General features: G+C 43.3%; 1 protein-coding gene across 3 annotated transcripts in view; it reads left to right on the top strand.

Moving 5' to 3' along the window:
- The window catches only part of shroom1 (shroom family member 1), a 30,478-nt gene extending 7,194 nt beyond the window's left edge, over positions 1-23,284 (top strand). The window contains exons 1-9 of one of the 3 annotated variants that reach the window (XM_053441439.1): positions 9,413-9,678; positions 12,054-14,968; positions 15,070-15,256; positions 15,477-15,529; positions 15,932-16,585; positions 16,732-17,331; positions 17,981-18,089; positions 18,573-18,845; positions 20,672-23,284. In XM_053441439.1, the coding sequence (XP_053297414.1) occupies positions 12,276-14,968; positions 15,070-15,256; positions 15,477-15,529; positions 15,932-16,585; positions 16,732-17,331; positions 17,981-18,089; positions 18,573-18,845; positions 20,672-20,926 (4,824 nt within the window). In that variant the 5' untranslated portion in view covers positions 9,413-9,678; positions 12,054-12,275 and the 3' untranslated portion in view covers positions 20,927-23,284. Of the gene's footprint in view, positions 1-9,412; positions 9,679-10,535; positions 10,636-12,053; positions 14,969-15,069; positions 15,257-15,476; positions 15,530-15,931; positions 16,586-16,731; positions 17,332-17,980; positions 18,090-18,572; positions 18,846-20,671 lie in introns of those variants that run through there. The other 2 variants (XM_053441440.1, XM_053441438.1) reach the window with 2 other exon arrangements.

Raw genomic sequence — 23,284 nt, 5'->3', positions numbered from 1 at the left:
GAAGAACCAAAGCAAAAACGTGTAGAAATACAGATCAGATTTGGAGTTGACCTGTTCTCCTACCAGTGAAAACTCTCAGTGATTTGTCCCAGTTGTGTGTGTGTGTGTGTGTTTTACTGACACGTTTCACAAGAAACTAACCTGGGTAAATAAGTGCAAAGTAAACATTTCTTTCTATTTCGTCTGTCAGTTTAATTTGCTTAACTTCAATAGACATTTTGAGTGTTGTTTAAGTGATTGAGCTTCATCAGCAGCCTCGTTGGGGTCAGAGAGGGGAAGTCAACACTCAGACAGTGTCCCTGGCTACCTGGAGGCTTCCTTAGCCATTCAGAACTGTGGTGCAACACAGAGCAAATGTTTCCTTGTCTCTGCAAGTCCACAGGGCAGCCTATCATGTGTCTGGACTGTTCTTTTCATGCTTACTAATGCATCCTGGCAGGTATAAAAAAAGAGATTACAGGGATGTCTGTTCGCTTTCATCACACCGTATTAGATGGTTAATGGTGACCCAGTTTGTCACACCTTTCTTTTCTTATCCTCCTATTTCTCTTTGTGTTCTGCTGCTTCTGCTTCCTTACCAGACATGATGTCACCAACTTGCCCGTGTCGCAGCGGGAGCTCCATGTGTGAATGAGTAAGCCTTTACCTCACAAGTCAGACTCTGCACCATTTGTGTGTTTACTGCACTTTGTGAAGAGCTATTCAGCTGAATTAGGGCAAGTAGGAAATGTGCTATTTTACTAGTTATCCATTAACTCTTCACCCATTGGTCAAATTTTATGTTAGTTTTTAAATGAGTGTTGAAGTGTGTGTGTGTGCCGAAAGGTTCATGATTGGTGTTGGTAGAAATTACACAAGCTCAAAACTCAGTGTATCAATCAGAAAGATAATGCTGCAACAAAAAGTACAATGTGTAAACATCCACAGAGTGCTGAGAAGAGGTCTAATCTGTCCGAATGAGGAAAACAAAAAAGGTAGATAAAATGATGGGGATCAGAAACCGGTGTGGCCCTTTGGCATAATTAGTGCATGGGTGTGGCTCTGTGCTTTGCATGATTTCAACCACAGCTCCATCTACCTTCAACCCGAGCGGAACTCCAAAGCAGTGCCACATCCACTCTACTAGGTTTTAGTTTTGCATCGTTGTTGCTATGTATACGTCAGCCGTCCACACTACTCAGGAGTTTTTAACAGGTTGTTTTCTGAAACTAAGCAACCACCTGCAGAGAAGACAATCTGCTTCTTGTTTAGTTCTCGAGAGTTACTTGTTATAATAAGTTCTTTTTACAAAGAAACATTATTACGGATGTAGCCTGAGTCTGTGTACTGTCACTTGACTTGATGTCTGAATCTCAGCATGCAGTGGGGGTTTGATGGCAGTGCAGGGAGGCAGGAGGTGTGTTTTTCCCCTTCAAAACTAGTGTGCAGCTCGAATTGCTTTCTGGTGTCTACAACTGTCCATTCACCGGCTGTAATTGCCTCGTATTAGACGGGTCTCGGGGAGCAGTAAGGCCAGATGAGGAATGCTGTTGTCCTGGAGCTCAGGCGCTCATTTAGTACTGCAACCTGACTTTAGCCACTACAGGAGGTCGGGCGATTACAGGAGGGGAACACCCAAGTCTCATTATGCAGTCTGAGTTTCTTAACGTGAACCGGATAGTGTGTTGATGTGGAGACTCAGGATTCGTGTGTGGCTGCTGAAGGATAGGGGATAAAGTTTTGTGGGTTTTCCCATGAAAGAAATTGGTGTGCAATATGGGAAAAACCCAAAGGCAATAGCCAAAGAATCTCCATCTGCTGCAGCTAGATGGAATGATTGTCTGAAGACGGCCCGGTGGAGTCGGAACACCTACATCTGAGGTGCTGTTAAACACAACAGGCAAATCATGTGTTTGGCCCCTGGCGTGTTATGAACCTGGCACTTCTTCCTCTGGTTTCTTTCTTCACTGCAGGATTAATTATGTAATGTCTTTATTCCAAAGGCATTTCAATAATAACTCTTTCCTCATGATCCAACAAAGTGTCATGATATTAAGCATCGGCATTTACTAAATATGACTATCCAATCCTGATTTTCCTTTACATGACATGGACATTTAGAAGGTAAAACTGAAAAATAGAGATGTTCAAAATCAAATTGGATTGAAAAGTGTGACTTACTGACATTTCAGCAGGACTTATACCTTTTGAGCTTGTTTCTGTCCAAATTAGCTTATAGATAGAGCTTCAGGGATTTTTGATTTAATAGATCAGGCTATGGACAAGCAATTTATTAAAAGTGATAAATAAAGATATTCAGTTTCTCAGCCATTACTATTGTCTGGTTTTCTTATTCCACCATGAAAGTAAGTTGAGTATCTTTTTGGACTGTTTGTCAGACATACGAATTTAGTAGATGACACTTTGGACTTGTGATGGACATTGTCCACAATTGAAAGCAATAAAGTCCTAAATCTCCACGTTACTTTATACCATGTAATCTTGCAGGTTTATATACCTGTGATCGTCTCTTTGCACATTTAGTTTGTTCTACTCCAGGAAGTGTCCTACAAGCTGTGCTCTTATCAGGTGTACTCACCTGCCATCTGCACAGGGCAGTAGATGACTGATGCACCGATGAATGTCACTTATGTAAGAGATTTGAATAAAGCAGCGTACTCAAAGTTTTCAGATGAAGAATGATGTTATTACATTATTGCTGCTTACCCAACTGATAAATAGATACTCTTTGTTAGCTGAATAGAGCACTTTACATATTTATATTCAAAGGGATAGTTCTTATCATCCTCTCACCACTATGCCGATGGAGGGGTGGGGGAAGTTATTGAGTCCACAGAACACTTCTGGAGTCTCAGGGGTAAACTTTGTTGCAGCCGAATCCAATACAATTGAAGTCAATGGTTAGTCCTTCTTTAGACCTAATAAAACAACAGAAAAACCATAAGATGCCTCCATACTGCTCGTGTGGTGTCGGCCAAGTTTTCACAAGCCCCGACATTCATATTTGACTCGAAACGAGGTCATTTACACCGTGTTTAAAGCCTAAAAGTTCACTGGAAGTGTATTTCTGAAGTGCAGGTCGCCAGTTACTTAGATTGTATCGGATTCGGCTGCAACAAAGTTTACCCCTGAGACTCCACAAGTGTTTTGTGGATTCAAACACTTCACCCAACCTTCCATCAGCATAGTGGTGAGTAGATAAAAACGGAATTTTCAGTGAACTATCCCTTTTAGGTGTCAAACCGAAAGCCAATTATTAACTGAGTATAAAACGGTTTGCTTTACCTGTGCTAACTGCTTACCAAGCGCATTTCTTTCCATGTATTTCTGCTGTAAAGTGTCAGGTGATTGGCCTCCTGGTCATGCTTACCCAGTTCAGATTGTTTTACTGTATGGTTTATAACATCTTTGTTGTTGAACTTGCCTGAAGACAATTTCACTTTCTATTACTTTCTCTTCTTTCTCAAGGAACAGAAAGATAAGAGGACACACATTATGGCTCTATTCTAACAGTCAGAGCACATGGTGTCAGATGGAAAGTTTATATGTATTTAAGAAGTTTCCAAATCCACTTTTGCTAGTTTAAGCGACCTAGTCATTGTTGAGATGTTTGGCTGGATAAATGACAACCTTAACCAGCTTGTAGTGTGACTGAACATTTGCATTTTACTTTGCATAGTTGTGGACAGTACAAAACACACCTAATGTTGTGATAGTTGCCACTGCAATATCAGTACAGAAGAAACAGTGTGAGGGAGATTTAAAAGGGTTAGGGTACACCAACAAGTAACGCATATCAAATACAAGGTATATTTGTTAAGGTGTATATGTTGCTTACATATTTATATTGTCTTTCCATTATATGGCTTTTCTGCACTGTGTTTATTTTTTTTCAGAAGGACTCCTGACAAAGGTCTTACAATGCCAGTTGACTTCCTCTCTATTTACGGTATTTCTTTCCATGGCAAACGAGAGCAGCAGAATAGAACCAGGTCATATCCTATGACCTTTATGCGACACCGCGCTGTATAGTGTGTGATAAGTCCGTAAATATCTTTTGCATCCGATTTGACCAGCATTACTACATTCCATGAATAGTGCAGTAAATACTCGTTACGGCTAATCTATAGATTTCGCACAAAGATTTTGTTGTTCCCTGCTGTTCGTTTGCAGAAAGATTTCCTCCGACTTATTTCTTCATTTTATGAAGCACATGCAATTCATTAATTAAATGACATTCGTCCTCCTTTGGTCTTCCCTCACATCATGAACAAATGCTGAACCTCTTTTAGTTCTGTTTGGATTAATTAATGATTGGTTATCTTGACAGAACAGTGAGGTCAGTGTCTCTGTGACACAAGCCTTTTGCTCCAGTGATAAATCTCATGCGCTCACGGTGAAGTCACGCAGTGTGTCATCGCTGTCGCAGTACCAGCTCAGGGGCCACCGCGGGTGAATTCCTGCATCTGTTATGTCTGTGGTCAGCTGGTCGGACCACGGCTCATTGTATAACAAGACAGAGATGGTTGCCGCAGCCTGGCAGGACAGAGACGACTTCTGACAGGAGCTGACGCAGGCTGAGCTGGCTGCTAGGGAGGATGAATTTGACTCAGTGGTCAGTATAAGTCTTAATCCTTGTTTGCAAAGGTTGTTGGACAGATGTTGTCCAAAGAAAAACAGGGATTGAAACAAGTGTCAAGACCGAACTGAGCTCCATATGAATTGCTCTGCTTCCACTTCTTAGTGTCTTTAGGGACTGTTGAGAGACAAAGTTTTGTCCTATAGAAAACACTGGTAACACAAGAACAATGGCTGTTGTTGCGTTTCTTTAAGAACAGCATTTTCCCCCATTATGGTGAAGTCATGGAGACTCTCCCCACCTTTTGAACAGGAAGTGGGTCATTTTCTTTTCTTCCTGCAGTGTTTGTCCACAACTTCCTGCAGGGCCAAGTCTCTTCTTTCTCACTTTCTGTTTTTGTACCTACTTATACATTCTTCGTCCTAGTCCTCTTTTCTCTTCATTGTTATACCACAGAAATGATCTAATTAAGGTAATCTACTTTTGTAAAGATGAGATGCTGTGAAGGATTTTATCCAGTGAAACTTGTTAATCTAAAACCCTGAGATCGGACGTTACTTAGGCCCGGCTCGTCTTGACATTGACATCGATGTTTACCGTCTTGCATCAAGAAAGTTTTGTCTTCTTCTGCACAAGTAGATGGATGTTACTCACATTTGTTGCATGACTTTTTATGTCAGCTATAAAAAAAAGTGTGTGAGATGGCACTTGGACAGGATTCAGTTTGGCTCCTGCTTATCCAATGGCAACTGTGATTGCCCTTTTTATAATCATTCCAAATCTGACCTTGACCCCGGTTAATATATTCTGTGGTTCTAGCACGCATACCAAAGAGTGAAAACAATATGCTGCAGTAAGGAGGATTTTGCTCGGCCCATTTTTAGACCAAACACAGACACTCATGAAAATACAAAAAAATGGCCCATAGCCTTGTTCTATTCTAATGCAGAGGAATTTCTACAGTATCCTGTTAAACTCACCATGACTAGATCATATTGCAGCCCCCTGGGGGGTCCTTAATACAAAAGTAATTGTCTTCTCAGAAGCCACTCGAAGGCAATAAGAAGTTTATCATTTGCAGAGTTCATTTTAAAACTCACTTCTGCCACCAGCGATTCATGGTTAACCAGTTCCTGGTTAATGGTTGACCAGGAAAGATACAGAAAGCGTTTTTTTATTGCAGAGAATATTATTATTAATATTTACACTTTTTGACCTTGTTGCATTTGTGTGTGTGAATTCACTATTCAGTGGTGACAACAAGTTTCCTCAGGTTTATGTAAGTTTTGGTGATTACTATTGTACTTGACAATATTAATGCTACTCAATTTACAGTTGTATTGAGATCAGTGCAGAAATGCAGAGCTTATTTGAGTGTGAAAGCTTGTCTTGGTCAGATAGAGATGTTAGATGCTGGTCTGAGAACTGCTCAGCAAGATAGAGCCACAGTTTCTTTCTCCACATGGACACAGATTAATCTCTCGTCTTTTTTCAGTTTGACGCACATGCACAGACGAGAGAAGCTGCCCTGCTGGCGTTGGTGATTACACTGCACAAGAACACGGCTTTCCCTTTCCCGCTACTAGATGCTTTGCTATGTCAGTAATCGACACCCGACCACTTCCACCTTTTCAAAAACGGCTTCCTCTCCATTTCTGTTTGATCGGACACAATGGGAATGATGTCTTTGAGGTCCTGTGGGAGACTGGATCCCAGAAATTAAGTCATAGCTGAGCATTGTTGCTCTCTGAGGCCCCCTCCATCTGTTTTATCCTCACAGATTTCTGATTAGAAGAAACCAGTTTACTGTTTCTGGTGTCTTGTGTTAGGTTTCTCCGGCCTCCGGTTACGGTTTGCTCAGTGATGGAGGGTCAATCAATATTTCTACTTTACACTGTGAGTGATTTAAGAGTTTACTAGCACATGTTCACATGGAGGCCTCCGTGGACCAAAAGGTCAGTGGAACAATTTTAATCCCATGGTAGCTTAAATCATGAATGCTGTAAGTAAGAGTGACTATGATCTACTGTATGCATGTATTTGTTTTTGTTGCGTGTGTAGTCAAAGCTCTGATGCCTGTCGTTGAGTTACATCACTGTATTGTGACATTTCTGTTTTCAAGACATAGTGACTACTCCGTCCTTTCAGGCAACAATTTAGATTAGAGTTAAATTGTTACCCCAATATTACGCAGTAGGACTTAATGGTAATGGTGTCTGAATACAGTCCAAAAAGAGCTTCTTCTTCTTTGAGTTTCTCCGATGACAGTGCCAACCTACAAATACATAAAAAAAAATGTAATAAAGAATAATCACATTAGAATAACTTAGTTGTCTAAGGGACTCAAATGAACACTTTGAGTGACATGATTTGCTTTGAGATATGCGCTGAACTTTGGAGATTCCCTGTAACAGCTCACCTACAGCCTCCTCATAAAAACTGTATGACACATGATCTGATCTTTTCATTTTCAAGCCACTGGTAAGCAGGTGTCATTAGTTGTTACCATGGAAACATGGCCCTTAATTAAAATTATGTTTTGTGAAACTGAGAACAAAAATTATGGGCGGCCTGATTCTCTTTGTGAAACCGGTCATACTACTCTAATGGTATGCAGCCTTCATTAATAATCGTGTTAATTACACCTACTTAGACATTTTGAAATGTGTGCAGCAAGATTGTCTTGTAATTGTCTCACCAGTGTAAGTCCCTGATTGAGAGCAACAGTGCTTACAGTACATTTTTTAGGACCAACCCATTCAGCTCCTCAGTCAGGGGTCCGTCAACCCATCATCATCGTCTTTGTCAGCAGACGCAGATGGGCCAGCAGGGCTAACTAGATTAGAGGTTTTGGTCTGCTAGTGGGTTGGCTGACTACCGACTATAACTGCTCATATTCCTGGCTCATCTCTTGTTTTCCACTATGTCCTCCATGTTTGTTATCTTTTTCGACATGTGGGTTTGTGGCATCTTTTTGTCGTCTATCTCACTCTCAATCTCTATCTGTCATTTGGCCTCTGCCTCTCAGGTGCCTGGTGGTCCTGTCTCGTGGCTGCATGGCGAAGGTCATGTGGGAACACATAATCACCAATGAAAGACAAAGGAAAAAATCTTAAAGAATTTAACCCCCCCCCCCCCCCCCCCCCCCCATCCTTCATTCCTCTCTCTCTCTCTCTCTCTCTCTTTCTCTCTCTCTCTCTCTCTCTCAATCAGACTCACTCTGTGTTCCCTCTCTCTCCTTCTCATTCACTGGTTTCAATAAACACAATCTAATTTAATAAGACACTTTGTCCTTGCCTGACCCTTTCCCTGACCACGTTGCAGTTTAAAAAAAGATATATATGCTCTTTAAATTCGTACAGTTCTTACAGCTAACTCTCTGATTAGAGTTTTTAGCTGAGTTACCAGGCAGAACCTGGTCATGAGCGTGGCTTCATCCATCCGAATACAGATCGTTAAATATTCATTTATTACATAGTAATGCGTTACGCATATCCCTTAACCATTCACGCACACTGGGCATGTGCATACCAGTGTAAACAGGAAGCAGATTATCTACACTCCAGTTGATTGCTTAGTTGCAGCAAAATCTAAGAAGGAGGAAATTTAAGAGATTTATTTTCTTGGACTAACGACTACGTGGGGCTGTTGTTAACCGCTTGCATTTGATTTGTGGCCGATACGAACCAACCACATAGTGAGTGCTGGTGACTGCATCAGCATATCCAAATGTCTCCATGTTTGCCCGTCCATATGACAATGCATTTTCAAACCAAAACAGGGCCAGCAGTGTTTCCCCATTTTAGGTACTTGAAGCCTGAGTTTTGCATGCGTCATGTGGTTTCAATACTTTTTCCAGCTCTGTCTCGTAAGAATCTGTCTATGAGACGGTAACAGCAGCAGTGAAACCAACAACAACAACAACAACAACAACAACATAAACCAGGAGGCAGCTCTTTGCTCCACTTTGTCCGACACTGTGCTGCTAACAGTAACAAATACATGTGCATAGCTGAGCACCAGGACTGCCAGCCACAATAGAAAACAATAGAGAAGGCAGAGAGGGCCTTTGTCTAATGAAAAGCTAATGGTGTCATTAAGAGCGTGTTTGACCCAAGCAATAGACAGATCAGCGTTTTACGGTGTGTTTCTAGGTTTTATGGCATTGGCTAATTGCTGTGGAATTAGTGTTGCTATTAACAGCACACTAAATCGTCATTCTCATTTTAACTCTGCTCGTGTATGTACAGTGAATAGGTTAAATTTTCAGAACATTTGAAAGAGACCCGCGATCTCTGGTGTGGCAACAAGTGCATGAATCAAACCCAAGGTTTCTAAATTAAATTACACCACTAATTAACTCGGCCTGACTCCGGTAGTAATTATGATAATTTTGTCTGCAGTCTGTTATTGATTAGTATATTCTTTATGAATTGGGGAGATTAATAGGTGTTAGAAATAAGAGAGAAAAGGGGAAATTTGTGTGATGGTGGGGATGTTGGTCTTTTTTTTGGGTAGAGGCTGGGAGGTCATCTATCCCACCACCTCTTCCCCCTCCCCTGTTCTCCCTCCTGCCTTGGCCGGTCTCCATGTGCCGGGCTCAGGGCCTTGGGAATGAATGGCGCCTGGGCTCTGCTCCGTCTTTGAAGCCAGCCAGGAATGCGAGGCCTCTTTTTTCTCTCTCTCTCTCTCTACTCTCTCTCTCTCTCTCTCTCTCTCTCTCTCCCCTCTCTCTCCCCTCTCTCTGTTGTTCAGGCTGCCGGCAGTACTAGCAGCTATCTGCAGCAGTGAAATATTCCCTCCGCTGCGCTCATTGTGCATCAGAGAGCCGGACGTCATAGGCTGGCCAATCAGCGGGTCCCGCTATGCAGCCTTGGGTCTTAGTGGGGGGAGAAGGGACTCACTGGAAGTCTTCCCTCTAATATCAGGCTCTCCTGGTTACTTGGTCTGGTCCCCTCTTCAGAGGAAGAAAGATGTTCTGAATGAGAAACTAGGGTGGAAATCATTTGGATAAACTTGACTGAAGTTGAAACTTGAAAAGCCGTATTTCTGTCTCCGATGGAACCTAGGAAGGTCAACTGCTTAGCCTCAAAGTTTGGGTGAGTTTTTTCTTTGCTTGCTCTTTACTTAAAGTTTGTAGTCTTTCAAGCAAACCAGTCTGATCACTGATCACCAAGTGGTTTCCAGTCTGCCTTGCTGGTGTGACTGTTGATCCAGTCTCCCAACTTTGTGTTCAGCTTTCCTGCTGTCATTGTTCACTTCTATGGTCTCTTGTTGTGGTTTGCGTGTGAGGGTATTTGTCTGGGCCGGTCACCCTCTGCCTCACCCTCCCTCCCTTCCTCCCTCCCTCCCCTCTGTACATTTTGTCACTGCCTGTCCCCTCCATCACTTCCACTTGAGCGCTCCCCTGTTTGAGAGCCCCTCTCTTTTCGCAGAGGGAAGAGGAGGGCTGGAAACCACAAACACACACACACACACACACACAGACACACTGGGATGCACCACAGATCAGAAGACCCTTCATAAACACATGGAATCCCCCTTAATACTGTAGTTTGAAAGGCTCTTGGGATGTGGGTTTTGTGCGTATGCAAAACGACCACCTAGGATCATCTTTGATTCAGGTTTTTCAGCTCAGCCAACAGTCTTCAGTTGTCGGTTTAATTTGCTAAGTAGTTGTACACTAGAGGATTTTGGTCTTTGCTGGTAAGAGTTGTTATTAGTTGGTAAAAAAGGAAAAGAGGCACAATGTGGACAATATTTCTTGTACTTTCCCATCAACGGTGAGGCCCAGTGTTCATACTGTGGTGGCAGAGTTGATGAACTGGTTGGATCGTCTTTGTTTTATTGGCAACACTGACCTTCCTGTGTGCATGACAGGTATGTGGCTTCAGTTTGATGACAATGAAAGGTATGCAGGTCAAGGCAGAGAGAGGCTATTTGGCCGTAAGTCCACAGTAAAAACCTGAACCTGTCATTAACCTGCTGGGGTACATTGGAAAGGAGTTTTCAGGATAACAGATGATGATTAGGTCTCCATGGATTACCGGACCACGGTAATGTTATACCTGATATCTATTAAAGATTTAGTATTTTTACAGTGAAATAGGAAGAATCTGCTTTTATTCTTACGAAGAGATCAGATGTAGAATGAAATCAGTCCTGGTGTTAACTCCTTTCTGGTCATTAAAGATGTATCCATGTATCCGAGTCTAAATGAATGCCATGTATAGTATGAGTTCTTCAGCAAATCCATTTAAAAAACCCAAAGATTATTGATCATGTGTTATCTGTAAATATCTCATGGTTTTTATTTGCTTGACTGTGTCTGGATTGGACTTGAATAGGTTTTAATGCAAAGGACAACATAATTATTGCTAGTATAGTTAAAAGAATGTTAAATCTTCCCTTGTTGCATTTAAGGGGAAATAATGCAACTATTTAAATAGCCCAAGAATAATGAGCAGGGCTGTAAAACAAGGCATTATACATCTGTCACATGACTAATCTTCACATATTTCTGTAGATCCATATGGAATTCCTGACATTTTTCCATGTGTGCGCTGCAACGTGCACCAGGAACCTCAAGGACCTTAATTAGAGGCCTTGTTGATGCAAAACGACAGACTCCTTCAGCAGGTGGTAAACTGAACTGACCTACAAAACCGAGCTGCAGTAAACTGTGTCAGCCATGAAACAGAAAAAAAGGACATAAAACTTTATATCTTGCTCACATGAAGATTTTAGTGTTGACTTTATAATATAAGAGGAGGTGATGGTGTTTAAAGGCGACAGGAGTATTTATGGCAGTTCAAAGGGTTTATACTTAAAATTCCTTACATTCAGTGGGTTTAACGTACTATTTTGACACAGACATGTCAAACATCGTTTTGCTCTAAATCCTCCAGTCCGACAACTTTAAAGCTGGAAAAAAATGTGAATTGTGTTGATCAAGGAGGTTAAATACCAAAAAAATTAAGAAAACATATTTTAAATCTTAGTTGTTAATTTTTTTGTTATAATAAATGGATCAAAGTGAACAAAAATGTTCACTCAAGGAATTTGACCTAGAAATGCCAGGATAAGATTCCACACTGGTGAATTACTGTCTTCTGGCACCTTAATAGTTTCAGCAGGAAACTCCCTGCGAAAAAACCTTTTCAACTTCAGGTACTTGATGCAGCCATGCATACAGTGTAAATTAGGTTTGGGAGTATAGCTGAGTGTGTCATCAACAAAGTGGAAGTGCCAACCTGACAATTTAATGCAAAGAAAGTGCGATTGTGTCAAAACCATGTGGTAGATTGAGTATTGGTCAGGCACTGATACTCCCTTTTCCCCCTCAAATGCTGTTTGAACACATATTTAGTGAAACCATTCCACTCTTGAGTAGTTATTTGTTTGTAGTTTGAGTCCAGGGTTAGGTTTTCAGGCTGATAACCTGTCTGTGCCGTATTTGTGTTTTCTCCTTCAGGATCCACTGAGCAGACTATCCCAAGAGGCTTTGAAGAAAACCAAAAGGAGACAGGAAAATGACCTAATTAGAGACAAGTGTGACTGACAACCTGGTGCACATGTGTTGGTGGTAATTTCCCTCAGTTTCACCCACAAGGCACACACATGCATCAGCGCACATACACGCAGGATATATTCGCAGACCCTGCCCTTTCCTTCTTGCTGTCTGCCCCGGTCCTCCATGGATTCCTACAACTTCCACTTTGAGAGAATGAGCAACGTGGACCTGCATACTCTGAGCCTGCCCGTCAGCCGGCTCTCCCCAGCCAAGTCCAGCAGCAGCATCGTCGAACAGCTCGCCCACCACCAACACGGCAAAGGAGACTCCGCCTACAGCTCCTTCTCTGGTGGGTCCACTGCCCCAGACTACCCTTCACCCTTCCTACCAGACGACCTGCAGTCCAGCTCCTTCAGCCACTATGCTGATATCAAGTATGTAAAGTCCATCTACAACCCCACACAGGTTGTGCCGTCGGATTCAAAGACCATGGACCAGCTCTATCGCTCTGTGGAAGCTATCTCTCAGCACTATCACAACAACACCAGCACCAATGTAAACCACCACAATGGCAATGTCAGCTTCCATAACATCAACAACAAAGTGGTCTCTAATCAGGAGGTGCCTCTGGGGGCTCCTTCCCAAAGTTCTTACCCTCCTATCCACCCTCCTCCAGTCCCAGCACGCCTGGATAGTTTCATAGCCACAAAAAACTTGGAGAACAGCAGGGTCCACCACCACGGTACTGAGTTTCAACCACAGCCTCAACAACAGCCCCGATCCTACAATCGACTCCATGGTCTGAACGCCCGAAGCCCTGAGAAGCCTAACACAGATACAGCCAACTCAAGCTGCAATTCGGAACCACTGTATTCAGTTTGGAGGGGCTCTGAACGCCAGCAACCTCAGGCCCAGCTACCATCAGGATACCGCACACAGCGACAGTCTCACGATCAGACCAGGGCTCTATTGAACCCAGAATACCCTTTCCTTGTGGATAACAATGCTGCGTCTGAGCAGCAGAAATCTAAAAACATCCTTAGTGTATCACCACCCCGAGGCACAAGCCTGTCAGAGCACCTTAAACCCAGACATCTCTCAGCCAGTGGTGGATGCAATGGAGATAATCGCAAGTCCAGTGGAAGCAGTAGCATTTTGGAGTGTCAGCGCAAAAGGGTGCACTCAGCTCATGATTGGCCGACCAGAGCCTCCAGCCCCTGGAACGCTGGTCAGAGTTTCATCAACAGCAGCATCCAACACAAGGGTCAGTTCTACTTTGTCACAGGAGTGTGTAAGCTGTCTGACTCTGGGATGAGGACAAATTCATCATCTGTGTGCGGATCTGACGCTGGGAGTGAAAGCTCTACTGTGGTGGAGAAGCAGCGGATAAGAGAGAACGAAAGAAACCACAGCACTATGGATAATTTGTTTAGACCGCTCCAAGAGAGTTCTCGCACATCCAGCGGTACGATTCCAGATGAGGAAGAGGTTTTCACTTCTGTGTCCCAGGGCAAAGACCTGTCTTCCAGGAGTCAGGATCAGGAGAATCACAGGCCATCTTTCATCTCAACGCAGTCCTCACGAAGCCTTGATGCCTTAGAAGAAATCGAAATGATCCAGAGTCGAGATATTGGACGCCACACTGCCAACAACCCTATATTCTACTGTGGACCTGAAAGAAACTGCCTGCCACTTTCAGTAACGCAAATGAAGGAGGGAACCTCATTAGTAGGCAATGACCAGCCCCATCATAAGAGAGAGGAACAGGCAAAGAGAGGTAAACGGCAGCCTTTGGGGGATTTAGCCAGCGAGAGGATAAACAAAGAAACGACCCCGCTTCTCTATCAACTCACTGAAGCTAACAGGGCAGCGCTACAGCCCAAAAAGAATGCTGATATCATTATAAAAGGCCGGGAGGAGATTCGAAACAAAACGGATCATGGCGACATGTTAGGAAAAAGCAAAGAGAGACCTCCACAAGGTGACACTAGCAAGAATGACAGCGGAGACGTTATCTCTGTTGCCTGTAATACTCTTGATGACTCTTTTAAAAAGTACTACAAAGAGAGGCTGAAGGATGCCCAATCTAAAGTCTTGAGGGAGACTTCATTTAAACGGAGGGACCTGCAGCTGTCATGGCCAAGCCGCATGAGGCAAAAACCTGAGCTGAGGCCGACAGTGATTCACTCTTTCACCTCATCACAGGACTCTGAGACGTCCACAGACACACTCACTCCGTCGGTGAACTCTGAGGAGACGGAGCGAGGGAGTATGATGGAAGAGGTCAGTGAGAGTCAGAAGGAGATTCACAAGGAGACTGAAGAGGAAAATGGGAGATCAGCAAATGTGGCGCAGCCCCAGGTGGGACGCATCGGATACAGGAAGCGACTGACTCCCGAGCAGAAGAAGATGTGCTTCTCTGAACCAGAGAAACTCCACCAGCTCGGCAGCACCCCCAGCCACTCTACGTGTCGCTCCTTCGGCAACGAGGACGACGTGTTTGCATCTGAATGTGAAGAAGAGGAACTTGAGCAGCAAGGAGAGCTGGGGTTGGTTGCAGCACGCAGGAAGATGTTTGAGACGAGAGGTCGAGCACTTTCAGCCTCTAGCGCCTCAAAGACAAACCTTAAGCATCTGCAACAGAAGGCCCTGGTGGAGTACATGGTACGTAAGACGGGCCAGAAAGTGGCTGAGCCACAGCAGCCAGGGCCTCAGTTACCACCTTCGTCCAGACAGAGGCACTCACTGGGAGAGAAACCATTTGACTGGGGTCCCAGGCCTCTATCAGGAAATCATGAAGTAAAAAATACAAAGAAGAAGCTCAACAGACCCCACTCTGCAGGCCGCATCCTTGATTCCTCCACCAGCTCCGCAAGGTAACAAAGACACAGAGCAATAATTCTTTTTTAATGCAGTGTTTGGGGGTTTGCATTAGATCAGACATTTTGACTATTCTGTTTTGATTTTCGTTAAACAGGTATGCACAGTTCTTCTCAGCACAGTCTTGTTCAGGCCAATACACTGTCCAGTCGAATCAGCCAAGATGGAGGGAGAGTCGAGGTCCATATCAGGGGAGGGCTGCCTCAGTAGAGAGTCTCTTGGACCAGCCAGATCCTCTGAGTTTCTGCAGGAACAGATCAACATCCACACCACATGCATTTCAGGTATTTCAATTCCAGACAGTGGTAGATATTAGTCAAAAATAAACGTAAACTTTTATCGCTTATCATTAATGACTTTGATGTGAGAATTATTTAATCATTCAAACAAAGATATTTCTTGACCCATTTTTGGCTTCCACATTATCTGCTATTGAGCTCAGAGGAAAATCATAAACATGTATCTTAAACATGTACCTTTTTTGTTCCTCCTCTGATTCTGCAGGCACACAACTACGAAAAGGATCCATTACCAGTTAATACTATGGAAACCTGTAGGTATGTACCAGCGCTGCAGACATGTTGGGACATTTTTAGTGGTTTTAGGTCAGGAGAGTCTTAGGTCAGTGATGTGTGCACTGTGGCACAGACTATAAATCTCAGCTTGATTCACTGTGGCAGTGGAAATTCAACACCCACCTGCTCCAGCAAAGCAGCATTCCTTTCAAAAGATTTATGCACAAGCTCCAACAGAAGAATCATTGACTCAAACATCTTTAAGTAGTTGTTCTATAACCCAAAACTATGGGATTTGTGGGAATGTATATTTGTATTTTTTTTTGCCCTCAAGGAATATATGAGAGAAATGTTCCTGTTTCGGTTTTCCTGTTCTGAATTAATCATCGTGTGTATGAGTCGCATGTTGTATTCCTCATATTTGACAACTTTTGTCTATTTCAGTCCACAGAAAAATACCACTGAGAATCCCTCAGTAAAGCCCGTCACAGAGAGCCAACCGTCTGCCCGTGTGGTTGCACAGAGAGGGAAGTCCATGGAAGAGCTTGGGGCTTTAAGATTAACAAGACCCTCAGTCTTGAGTAAAAGTTCTGAGCAGCTTGATCAACTGTGGAGACAATCGACTGGACCCAGAGACCCAGAAGTAGACGAGAGGAGTTTTTCGTTTATTGCTGAAGTCCAAGAAGCCCAGCGATTGGAAAGCAGGAGGGAGAAACAATATCTAACAGAGCAGGCAGGAAAAGAACCAGAGATTATTGGTCAGAAGAACACTCAGGGACAGATACAAAACCAAACCCAGAAAAGGTCCCAGATGAGTCAGAGCTCAGAACCGGGGGAGAACGCAACATTAGTAACAAGCATCTCGAGTAGATCCACCTCCCCAGCGCCCTGCTCCTCTTCCAGGGTCAGGGTTCACTCTGGATCTCCTAGATCTCTCGGCCCGGTCACAGATGAGTTCAGGTCCATCAGACTGCCCAGCGAGACTTTATCTAATCCACCTTCTCCCAGAGGTTTAGAGACCAGAGAGGGGGAGATCAAATCCACCTCATCCACCCCTACCCAGACAAAGGTTCCTTGTGAAAATAAACCTGGCTACAGGTAAGATTAAACCCCATATCACTGCAGACAACCTTCAACCTTTATGCAACTCACTAGGCTAAAATGAACTTTGCCAGGTGTTTGTGACTCTGCAAATATGATTTTGCTCTTATGTGATACTTAATCATAATTTGTTTCACTTCCAGTCAAGTCAGGACTTCTCCTTCTGTGACTGGATCAGAGAGAGAGGAGTCAGTGGATGAAACAAGCAGTGACACCCCAAAACCCAATTCAAATCACGAAGTGTCTCTGAGCTGCGGCGTCACCACGGATCCGTCGCTGTGGATCCTGCCTCCAGAGGAACAGATTAAAGAGGAAGTCCAGGATGTGCTGCTGACAGACAGCGTTTTTGAGGACGAGTCCACCTGCTCGGCTCCTCAAACACAGACAGACGAGGCCTCTGTGTCTCCCTGCACCTCTGTCTCCGATGCCGACGTCACTCAGCGGTCGGAAGAGGAGGACAATACAGAAACGGAGGATGAGAAGTCAGGAGAAATCCGGGAGCTGGAGGAGAGGGGAGTGCCGGAGGGAGAGATGAAGAGCCTGGAGGAGCCCAGTAAGAAAGCTCGGTGGGAGGAGCTTGTAGTAGCAGTGGTCAACGCCGACCAGTCTCTGTCCACGGTCCTCTACCCACTGACCAATCGTAAGACAGCGTTGATGCTGATGGAGCAGCTGCTGTCGGAGGACACGCTTCTGATGGAGGAGCACTACAAAAAGAAACAAGAGCAGAGGGGAGCTGCAGAGAGGTAAACGTTAATGTCCTGGAATATTACAGACTTGGTGCTGCTGCAGTTAAGTCGATTAGGACTCTTAGTTTAATGCTCCTCCATAAATGTGATACTGGTGAAATCCTAATGTCCAGATTTCCACCAGTGCTGTGTTACCTTTTTGTTGAATCACATGTGCAGACAGACCTGGATATCTGCCTGCTGCTGTACAAGCACTCAGATTTCTGCCAGTGTAAGCATACTTCAGATACACAAAGAATGTGCAAATGCATCAGTAAATACCACCTGGGTCTTGCTCAAAGTCCAGTGCGTGTGAAGGTACGACTGTATATGTGGCGCAGGCGAAGCAGTAACTACCTTTGAGCATGTTATGTATTGTGATAACAGGAATTATTTGTTATAACAGTAAGTAGAGCCTGACTGTTAGTAATGTGGAGGTGCCGATGCCCATATTAGGAAGTAAATGGTTTCTGATACTGTAGTTTTATTCTGTAAAGTCAAATATTATATTTGTATTCATATATTATTATATATTAACTGCAGATACCGATATGTCTGTGAAAGGCTCACATCAGCCAATATTTATTGAACAACCGATAAATCGGTCGGGTTCTACATCAGAGTACCTGAATGTTATCCTGACCTAAACCTGTCTTTGTTTATCCAGTGCGGAAGTGATCAAAGGAGCTGAATCGTCCAATTGTCTTCCTGCTACTGACGACCTCAAACCTCAGTGTGCAGACCTGCAGAGCAAAAGTGACATCATTGAGAAGAAGGTAATTATAATTTCTGCAACTACACTGGGTGGTCAGGAGTATTGTTTCACAAAACAACATTAGTGTGTATTTTTGCTAATAAGAGGCAATATACTGTAAAATAGTCTCTGCTCTGCTGAAGGCACAGGCAAGACGACAAAAAAAATCAAACAGGGCCTCATAAAACATTAAACTCTTTTTACATGAACTTGGCTCATACCATCTGGTTGCTATTTGGCCTTAAGTGGACTCAGAGATAGCTGTGTCTCTTATCACATGACGTACTGGCTGCCTCTTATCACTGTCTCCAACTTGTCCAATGTTTGGCTTAGCAAATCATCTCCTCCTTTTTCCTGACTGTCCTGAACAGTAAATGCTAAGTAAATATTTTAAATGGTTTCGCCTGGAATCTAAAATGATGATTAAGTATTTATATTTATCAATGTGTTATAGGACCATTATCTAAAATCCCTATCAATGTCTCCTCTCTGCTTGAATTCACAGCATCTAATAGTGTCTTATATTGAGGAGCGGCTGCATTCGCTGGAAGAGGCACGCGGCGCCCTCCAGGCAGAGATCCAGGAGAACACGGCCTGTGGGGAGGCGCTGGAGGTGCTGGTCCGTGAGCGCTGTCTGCCCGTGGAGCTGGAGAGGTACAACCTGTTCATAGGAGACCTGGAGAGGGTGGTGAGCCTGCTGTTGTGCCTCTCAGCTCGGCTGGCCAGGGTGCAGAATGCCCTGAGCACCGTGGACCAGCACACTGATGCTGAGGAGAAGGTGAGGGACCGGTCATAATTTTTGTAAGGGTTCAAGTAGAGTTCATGGTCTTTTGGAATTTGTCTTTCCTTTTTATTTGTGTATGCAATGAGAAATAGCTTGTAAGAACTTAAACTCACCTCGGCTAATTAAATGCTTTAATATTTTATCAAGTTGTAAGTTGTAAATTGCCATCGTGGATTGTTTTCAAAATGCTTGTTCGTGGGGCAGCACAGTGGTGCAGAAAATGTTGTCGGTTCGAATCCCGAGGCCTTTCTGTGTGGAGTTTGCAGGTTCTCCCCATGTCTGTGTGGCTTTTCTCTGGCTTCCTCCCGCAGTCCAAGGGGTTAGGTTAATTAGAGTATCTGAAACCACTAAAGTTGTGATTGTGTATGCTAATGGTTTTGTCATCGTCTCTGTTAATGAGACAGGGGCGATCACCTCTCACCTTATGTCCTTTCGGATTGGCTCCAGCCCCCTGACTCTTAAAGGATAAGCCTAATAGATGATTGTTGCATTCAATGACCTTCCAAAACCTGAGATTCTGCTCAAGAACACCACATTCACATGATCCTTGTCACAACTCAAGCAGCCAGTCCTCAAAAACACTGATTATTCTCAGCTCATATCACACAAGTTGTTAATATCTATCACAGTACAAACACACAGATTGTGACTGAACGTGAAACATACTTTGACTGATATTTGGGGTTAAAGGTCACCTACTGATGTGCTCTAATGCACCACCACAGGCTCTGTAGATTATGACCCTGCACGTTTATTGTCCTGCCTCCTCTGCCTGAAGCTGTTTGCACGTAAACGCTGATGTAAGAGAGTAAAAGCGTTCTGCCCGCGAGTGCTCCTGGTGGAATAATATGATACAGTGAGTGTGGCTCATTACACTCCACTGAAAAACAATCATGAGCGTTGGAAGTGCGCTGCGGCTCCCAAGCCCTCAGATATTCTCTCCTTCTGTTTACCTTAGAACAGCAAACAGGGCACTTGGGAAAAGTTGAAGGGTGACTTTAATGGAGTCAAGGTTCCTGCCGTGTGGAATTCAAAACACGTTGTCAGGTTTATCTGTGTTTAATTGGCCATTATTAGCTTATCTGTGTTTGAGCCTGAGGATTTATCAGACCTTTGGAGACCATTATTCATTTATTGCAGTTTCTTTCTCAATGGTTTATTATATAGAGAAATCATTTTTACCTTCAGTCATTAAGGTCACTTATTCTTCGTCAAACATCATCGTGAATGTGATTATCTCTGATTATCCCGTTTGAGTCTGAATCCCAGTATTTTTCAGCATCAATTTAGTTTTGCATGGTTGCCTTCGATTTCTAGATTTACCCCTGAAAGGGCTCTTTGTTAGTTTGACCATCTGTAAAAGCCCGGCTGAACGTGTTGCGTACTGAGGGCTTGTTAGAGGGCTCATTTGTTTTCCTGCTGTTATCAGCAACACTGGTATTTACACTGACTCACCGAAACTGCAGCCTGGTTTCGATGGCATTTATATCTACCCTGCCCTCTGTTGACACAAGGAAAGACTGCACCTTCTGACCTGTGGCTGTTTGAAACATGATCGGACAACTTTTAAAGCTTGAGTGACATATTACCTATCGGATAAAAAAGCAAATCTGGTGGAAAATAATGCTTTTTTTTATTAGATATCTTAATACTCTTTCCTTGTAAAAGCAGGATACAAATAGTATTTGAAATATTAAACAAAACTACTTGTAAGCAGTGAGATCTAACGTATGTCTTTGCCCCCAGTGTATTATAATAATAATATAATTTAAACTCAGGGATTATTTATAGTTTTCATCTCTCCTCATCTCTCCACTCAGCAATCTCTGGACAGTCGCCACCGTCTGCTGTGCAAACAGAGGGAGGATGCCAAAGATCTGAAGGATAACCTGGACCGCCGAGAGAACCTGGTCTCCACCTTCCTGTCGCGCCAGCTGTCGGCCGAGCAGCTGCAGGACTACCGGCGGTTTGTCCAGACCAAGGCCTCGCTGCTCATCCAGCAAAAGGACCTGGAGGAGAAGCAGAGGCTGGGAGAGGAGCAGCTGGAGGGGCTCTCCAACAGCCTCCACCTGTGAGGGAGCTGAAGATGTCTCCTCTCGTTCTTTACTTGCCTTGAAATAGGAGGTGCAGAAGTTTTGTCTGTGCCACATACACGTGGATTATAAATGTTGGAGCTGATATCCCGAACCCCTTCGCACCCTGTCATGACTTTCTTTTGTCTTTTAAAAGAAGAGGGCAGGGGGAAATGATCATGTAGTTCAGTTCCTCTTCTCACAACCACAGGCTCTACATGAGATGAGCATAAAAGACTGTTGAGACTGAAGATCGATGCCTTTCTCTCCCCCCCGGCGGGCGCCCAGGAGGCTCACCCACTTTTCCGCCCAACGTCCCTCTCAGTCTGCACAATCTGCATCTGAGGACTCGTCCCCTGCTGTACTCGTTTCCTTTGACTTTAAACAGAACGTCTGTTTCTCTGTGTGCCTTGCTGTTGCGGTGGAGCGTTTTCCATTAGAGCTGCTGTGTGTAAACCTTGCGTCCCCTGTTAGCTATTCAGTAACTGTCCTCCTCGTGTTTTCATTAGGATGATGGTAGTGCTCTAGCCCTGAATCTGCACCCGTGGAAACCTGTAATAAGCTTTAAGATTGTATAGGGCTTCAGTGAAAGAGAGTGGCCTGAGGGGGGCGACGTACTGTATCATGTCAGTAAAATGTACAATAGATGTAGAAGATATCATCTTAATCTTCTTATTTTTAATGTTTCAAATTAAGGCACTAAAAACCAAAAAAGGTGAAATGAAAAAAAGCACTTTGTAATGATACATAAATGAACATTTCTTCAAATCAGATTTCTTTTCAAAAGTAATTTCAAGTGACAGCCTTACTCCATCCAGTTAAACAACTTTTTTTATTTTGTTATTTTACTTATCCTCTTTATTTTGTCATTCACTTTAAGTAGGAGTTTACTTTAAGTTTTATTAAAGGTGGTGAGGTAAAGGTACCTGAGCACACACGGCAACAATACGGCTTGAGTTCAAATTTGTTTCTGGTAATTTCTTACTTCGCGTTATTAAGTGTTGATGATTTCATGCTGGAGCTACTTCCTCGTACTGAGGTACTGAACCTCATCAAAGCCGTTTATCGCTAAGCAGCGATTATATCGACGTCTTTGTCGCAGAAGTGACACGTGATACTTGAAATTACTCTTTTAATAAGCGGAATATCCGTCAGGTGTCTTAAACAGATTCTTTATTCACTATCTCCACAGCGTAGCCCCGAGTAGATACATCGAACCTTGAAGTTTATCTAAACACATTAGTAATTAAAAAGCTCTTCTTGAAAACACAAATCACTTTCCCCACGAGAATCTCACATGTTTGAACAGCATCTGTACTTCATCATTGATATTTGTAATTAGTTGTCGATGGTTGTATTTAATTTCTTTTGAAATGATTCCTCAACCAGACACACGGGATAGTTGTTTGAGAATGATGTGAGCTGTCTTGAGTGTGTGTGTTTGTGTGTGTGTTTGTGTGTGTGTGTGTGTTTGTGTGTGTATTTGAAATCATGAATTTTGTCTGGTTGTCAGAACAGAAAAAGACAGAACTTCTCTCTGTATTTGCTGCGTTAGTTTTCAACAAAACTCCTATGAAGTCATAAGATTATCAGAATATTTAAGTGATCCAGTGTATGGGTTGACAGTTGTGTATATTTATTGACTAACAACAAAAAACGTCAAACAAGTGGACAACTAAAAAGCAAGTTTTTCCTAGAAAGCGAAAACTCTTCTACCCTTAGAAATATGATCATGTTTTTAGCTAAACAGTTTCACCCCCCACCCCCCCGCCCCTGAAACATTTCTGTGGAGATTTACGCCTGTGTCCCTCAGTTTGCTTAACAAATGTATATTTGTTTTGGCCTTTGTGCTGACGCAGGGCCGAGGGTTTAGAAAGGACTCTCGTGTTGTTCCCTGCTGCGAGCTGGAATTCCTAAAGTATGCAAAAGACCGACATTTTGGAGAAGGCGAAGACTGCGAGGAGAAATACTCCCACAAGGAGCAGCACATGGATAAATACTCATCTGTATTAGTTGTTGGTGCATGTGCAGCAAACATTTGACAACAGCTCAGGTAGCAGAAAAGGTGGCTGCATTTTTGGAAGTAGGATTATACTTAAGTTGGGGGGGATTTCATTTTGAATGCTGCAGGCGTGTGACATTGATATAAACAGAATCTGTTTAAAACCCAACAAGGAAAGACGTATTTCAGTGAGTCCCAGCTGGTGGGACGACAGCAGAGACATTTCTAAATCCACGTTTGTTCTGCTAAATTTCACTCCTGTTTTCTGTTGAGAGTGTGAGTTGTGTTTTTGTGCCTGTGTGGAGTTGTAAATTCCATGATGTTTGTAATATTGTGAATAAATTAAGCTCTCCCTCTGA

This window comes from Pleuronectes platessa, chromosome 15 (assembly GCF_947347685.1).
Source record: "Pleuronectes platessa chromosome 15, fPlePla1.1, whole genome shotgun sequence".
NCBI lineage: Eukaryota > Metazoa > Chordata > Actinopteri > Pleuronectiformes > Pleuronectidae > Pleuronectes > Pleuronectes platessa.
This window is presented reverse-complemented; position numbering and strand designations above follow the sequence as displayed.